Consider the following 6,265-nt stretch of genomic DNA (forward strand, 5'->3'; position numbering starts at 1 on the left):
AAATGACAAGAAAGAAAAAGAAAGAAAGAAAGAAAGAGAAAGAAAGAAAGAAAGAAAGAAAGAAAGAAAGAAAGAGAAAGAAAGAAAGAAAGAAAGAAAGAAAGAAAGAAAGAAAGAAAGAAAGAAAGAAAGAAAGAAAGAAAGAAAGAAAGAAAGAAAGAAAGAAAGAAAGAAAGAAAGAAAGAAAGAAGAAAGAAAGAAAGAAAGAAAGAAGAAAGAAAGAAAGAAAAGAAAGAAAGAAAGAAAAGAAGAAAAAAAAGAAAGAAAGAAACGGTACAACTCGTACATTTATAACATATCATATTAATCCCATCTGTGCTGGGAAAACTGTCGTCTGCTAAAAGATGTCGTTTGCTAATTTGTGTTTTATTCAATTTTCTCGAACTTAAAAAATTAAAAGGTGCTGCTCGTACATTTATAACATACAGTGTTAATCCTTTCCGTGCTGGGAAAATTGTCGTCTGCTAAAAAAAGTCGTCTGCTTATTTGTTTTTGTAATTCTATTTTCTTTTAGAAAAGATCCTTGTACTGGTACACATAGAGGTACTCGCCACCTAATATGGTACCAGGCTGATTGCCAAGGCCTTTGCCCTTGATAAAGGGTTGAGCGTGTTATATACCAAAAGATTTTAAATATTTGTATAGATCTACATTTTTTTTCTTTGTTATTGTTAAATCAGAAGGCAACACTGAAAATAAGTATACTTGTTACTGTGAACTTTGTATGTTACCTTCTATAAATAAAGATTTTATTATAGTATTATTATTATTATTATTATTATTATTATTATTATTAAATAAAGAAATGTATAATTGTTATAATTTTATTGAAACAAGTGACATCATGGGAAAATAAAGAGATTCTTTTTAAACCTAAAGTACTTGGTTTTTGATTTATCGGTTTCAAATGGTAGTTAAATATTTATAAACAATGCTATACAATACATTGTATAGGTTCATACGTAATGATGCGCTTAGGTGCGAATTTTTAACAAAAAAATGCTGTCAGACACTCAGTGAAAAAAATGATTAATAACATGACCTTATTATTTAATTATGAATTTTAAAAAACTACAATTTATAGGTCATTGAATATAACATGAGGATGTGAATAAAGTAACGTTTTTTATGACGCACATCAATATTGTAAATTTTGAAGCACTAAAGGGAAAAATAAAAGCAATTAAAAGCCCATTACGTCCCATTTTAATGACACACTTCAATATTGTAAATTCTTAAACACTACATTACATTTTTTTAATTTCCCAAAAACCTTTTAAATTTTTATATCACAGTTTTCAAATAGTTACTAATTGGTCATATAACTGAAATATCGCTTGCTTCTTTTAAAGTTTGGCATTCAGTGCAGTTATAGTGATTTAGTGTTTTGTATGAACATCAAGATACGATTTTGTAACATTTTATTACCTCAAAGACGAATATTTATCGCTACCGTCATCTAACATCCGCCAAAATATTAATAAAGCAGGCAAAACTTGCTATAAGTAAAATATTTCATTTCTCCTTCATAGAAAATAGAATGTATCAAGTTCTGAGGCCAAAAGATCTTTTAAGCCAAAAGATTGTAGAGAGAGAGACAGTACTATTGGGTCAAATGATGTATACAGTATGTCTAATATGTTTGCATACATGCAATAGCTTCAATTTTATTTTTAGTGACCGAGAGTGAGATAGCATAACTTTTTCAAACGCCCTGGTACCAGGCACGGTGACGGGTACCCCTAGCGTCTTGTCTGGTTCCCATCTGCTTGATAGTCACCCTATTTTAAGCAGACGACAATATTCTCAGCATGCAATGAAGGATATGTGTTTAAGTCTTCTAGTCAACCAATTTCTTCACTACGGACCGAAGTTTTGTGAATTCGGTTGCTGGACAGGGCAAATGTTGTTGCTTTTTTCTCGGTGGGGTCGGGGTTGGGGTGGTAGTGTTGTTTTTTTTGTAATGATTTGGTCATCAATTATTTTATGCAATATCATTCTTATCCACGTTGTTATATAAATTACTGTTTTTATGCTGTAAACCACTTTTTTATCACCCCATCATCATCAGAAAAGGCCTATTTTATAGACATTTTTCTACCAATACATCTTGAGCTAGGATATTTATATATATAATTATACGGATGATATATCATCATCTATATTTAGCAAGTATAAGTGATTTATTTAAAAATATAAAGAAAGCGGTCACCTCTATTATGTAAAAGTGCTCGAGTAATTGAACTGTAAACATTATCACAGATCGAATAATTATGTAACACTTGTGTCATAAATGATAGTAATATTAATAATAATTTAATGTAATACATTATTAATGATTAGTTTTGAAACGTCCGCAGGAGAGAAAACTGTTTTAACCAATAATTTTGTAGAATAAAAAAAATCATTATTTGGTAAAAAAAAATGTCGTCACACATTTTACACCTAGCAGAAGCCGACTATGTGATTGTAAAGTTTAAAACAGTCACTATTTTCAGAACTTGTTGTCTAACCATTTTGCTTTTTATACATTTTAAATGTACAATATACAATATGCAATGTAGTATGGAAAACTAATAAACACACATCATGCCGACAATAAAAATATATCATTTGGATATTACGAGTATCAGATATTTCTTAAAAGAAATGAAAGAGTTCTTAGTTATGAACTTAAATAAAGAAGCTCCACTGAGGTGGTCAAAAATTGTAAAACAACAACAACAACAACAAAAACCCATACAATTTGAAATTCTTACATTCATCTAGTGATGCATTTAAAGTGGAAACATCTACAAAGATATTAAAGAAACTTAGTCGGAATTATAGTAAAAATCTTTTTACTCCTGCTCTGCAAAGCTTTTTATTTTTTTCATTTTACATAACAAAAACAATTATTATTTAATTTTAATTATTAAAAAATAATAAGATTAAAATAAAGAAATAAATTAAAAACATTCGGCGTATAATGTTGTCACATAATGAAATGCCCGCTAAATATCTGGCCACACTACGAAGTGGACATAATTATTCGCCATACTTTTGGCGCCAAAACAAAACCACGGCAGTGACCCAAAGTTCCAAAGTTAAAAGTTAAAAGATTAAAATAAGCTTCCTGAAATTTCTCGAATTTTAAAACTCAAAATGTTATAATATTTCAAAAATTACATAACCTCAGAATTTCACATTTCCGTTTAAAGTAATTCTTATTTTTTCTTTACATCTGTTGGACTGACTTGTCCGGTTTAGATATTTTAAATGGTTCATTGTGAACTCAAAAGATTCAGTATAAAAATATTAAAATGGTTTATCTATACATGATACTGCTGATAAGCCTTGCCAATGACAAAGATTCGAAAATTTGATAAAAAATGACATTAAAATTTATATGAAATATACAAAACCAACATAGTGCGTTTGCGACCAGTATGGATCCAGACCAGCCTGCGCATCCGCGCAGTCTGGTCAGGATGCATGCTGTTCTTTATCAGTTTCTCTACTTGTTATAAGGTAGGTAAGCGAACAGCATGGATCCTAACCAGACTGCGCGGATGCTGGTTTCAAACCCATTATGTAGGTTTTGTCGTGACGCGGCTCATATTAAATTAATCCGAGTACAGTTCAGTTTAAACATAATTTCGTATTTAAGGTCGAATATAATGAACATTTGAAGGATCTTCACCTTACCAGTACTGGTGTCATATGAGGAGAAATTGTCGCCACCTTGTTAGAGCTTGAACCCAAGAAATACAGAGAGGAAAATACCTTAACCATCAGGCCAACGTTGCCTTCAGTATAATTTCAATTTTCATTCAACAATGGTCGCAATGTTTTGTATATTTGTCACAATTAAAACTTAATCCAGTCTTGAAAAAGGTATATAGCAAAATAAGTGTCATTTTAGGCGACACCGGATTCGAAAAGTCAAATATATATTATATTTATAGACAATCTGTTGACATGTTTTCGAAATAAAAATGTCCGTTTTAAGATGTTATTACATGGAATTTGTTTACATTAAAAGCGGAAATCGGACCCCATATAATTCTCCTATATGTTCTTATTAATAAAACATTTGTTTATTGCATTTATAGATGCAATGAGCTGACTGTTAATTAGATTTTTTTTGTTTACTTGATTGCATTAAGACATTCATATGAAGTTAATTGTCTTTAATAATTTGTTAACAGATGCACTGTGCACTTTGAGACGACATGTTGTCGTCATTTGAATAATAAAACCTTCTTTTTGTACCGGTCTTTAAAAATCTATTAAATATGTCCCGGCCTTATTGAAAACATATGAGCCGCGCCATGACAAAACCAACATAGTGGGTTTGCGACCTGCGCATCCGCCCAGTCTGATCAGGATCCATGCTGTTCGCTTACAAACTCTATTACAAGTAGAGAAACTGATAGCGAAAAGCATGGATCCTGATCAGACTGTGCGGAGGCGCAGGCTGGTCTCGATCCATGCTGGTCGCAAACCCATTATGTTGGTTTTGTCATGACGCTGCTCTGTCAGTTTTGTCTTATGTTAACCTATGTGAATTTTCATTCGTAATCAGTTTTGTAAATGGTGAGAAATATGAGTTCATTTATTGTGTATGTATTATTTGTTATCACTTATAACATGTAAAATGCGTTCATAATTTATTACATTAATTGGGATATGCGCTATTTTTATACTGTTTCTAATAAATATGCTTTTATTTCATCTTTTGACGTTACGTAAAAAATATCACATCACGTATGTAGTATGTTTATCATTCATTTCGATGAAGGCGTTAGCACCGATAAAAATAAATTATTGTTATTTGTTTTAATTGTTTGACATTATGACATTGCACGTTAACATAATTATGATCTAGTATACTCGTATAGATACAGTATTTCGGAAATCGTTGAGACAGGATTCAAAGGGAGAGCTTCTAAAAGAATGACGGACTTGCCATTATTAATTTTTATTGTTGTTGTATAATAACTTTACTTTATTTCTTCATCATTGTGTTTATTTTCTATTTTTCAGATTGTAAATAAAGGGGAAAAGCGGGTGTAACTGTCGTATAATGTTCGTTTTTTTGAAGCAATATTGGAAACCGTACCAAAACTTTTATTTTTTTCATAAAGATTTGCATACGTTGCTAAATAATTGGCTCATGCTTCTACATACAGGGATGCGACAAGGCAAGCATCCTACTCCCTATCTATTATTGATAATTATCATTGTTTGAAACCTCGTCGAATCAACACTGCATAGATCATGTGACGACTTTCCAGCTGTACATATGGAAGTTGACATCTCGTGCCCTCCTTGCATTATTTGAGTAGAATCACTGAAGTTACATAAGCTAGCTGGAGTGATACCTCATATGAAAATTATCAAGTCTCTGACGGTACTCAAAACCACAACGATGAGGGGCTAGTGGTTTGAAACCAACGACCTTAACCACTCGGTCAAGGTCCCCCTTATGTTAGGAACCATTTAGGGAATAGCAGGAATAACAGATTACAATGCAACGTATTATTTAACAAAACGCACCACATTTTTATATGGGATGAACTTAGGCGAGGCTTATTTACTCGATCTAATTATCAGACAATATAAGTACGCAATACGAACAATGTTGTGACTAATCTTCCTGATATAACAAGTGTCAACCCTGTCGTTAAAAATATACCAATATTATTCATACAGAAATTAAAATGACGATAAAACATCGCCTTTACCTTTTCACCACCACAGTTAAGTTGCATATAATTATAATTTTTCCGTGTGTTATATCCATATTTCCACATGACCGCTCTATTGGGAGGGTCATAGAGAGATCCCGACCCCCGGGCGTGTAATATTAAGTCCACAATAGTTAGTATAAATAACGAGTACTGTACAATTGCCATTGTTATATGTCAGATGAGAGTCTATTTCTTAAACATTATATCCACTTTTAACTTTCTCATATAGCTATTTTAATTTTTTTTTAGCTAAATGCTAAGTCTAAGATCTTAAAAAATCTATTTTCATAAAAAAAACTAATTGGCAAAACAAATCCGAAAAAATAACAACCACGGGTCCATTCACAAGTTTAAGATCCGACAGGTTCTGGAAAGCTCTTTTCATCTAGATCCATTCATTTCTAACACTACTTCATGTACAAACAAAGACGGAGACTAGCCTCAATCCTTCAATTATAACTGCATTAATTGATCACACGTTACGTTAACGTCTATAATGTAACGTTAACGTTTATAACGTTATACGTTAA

At 31.6% G+C, this 6,265-nt stretch overlaps 1 protein-coding gene across 1 annotated transcript in view; it reads right to left on the bottom strand.

Annotated features, from left to right (window-relative positions):
- LOC132750734 (uncharacterized) overlaps window positions 1–6,265 on the bottom strand; it is a 21,752-nt gene extending 15,487 nt beyond the window's left edge. The window contains exon 1 of the mRNA XM_060740769.1: window positions 5,730–6,265. Coding sequence (XP_060596752.1) covers window positions 5,730–5,900 — 171 coding nt within the window. The 5' untranslated portion in view covers window positions 5,901–6,265. The remainder of the gene's footprint in view (window positions 1–5,729) is intronic.

This window comes from Ruditapes philippinarum, unplaced genomic scaffold, assembly GCF_026571515.1.
Source record: "Ruditapes philippinarum isolate M1 unplaced genomic scaffold, ASM2657151v2 ctg328_1_1_1_1, whole genome shotgun sequence".
In the NCBI taxonomy this organism is placed as follows: domain Eukaryota; kingdom Metazoa; phylum Mollusca; class Bivalvia; order Venerida; family Veneridae; genus Ruditapes; species Ruditapes philippinarum.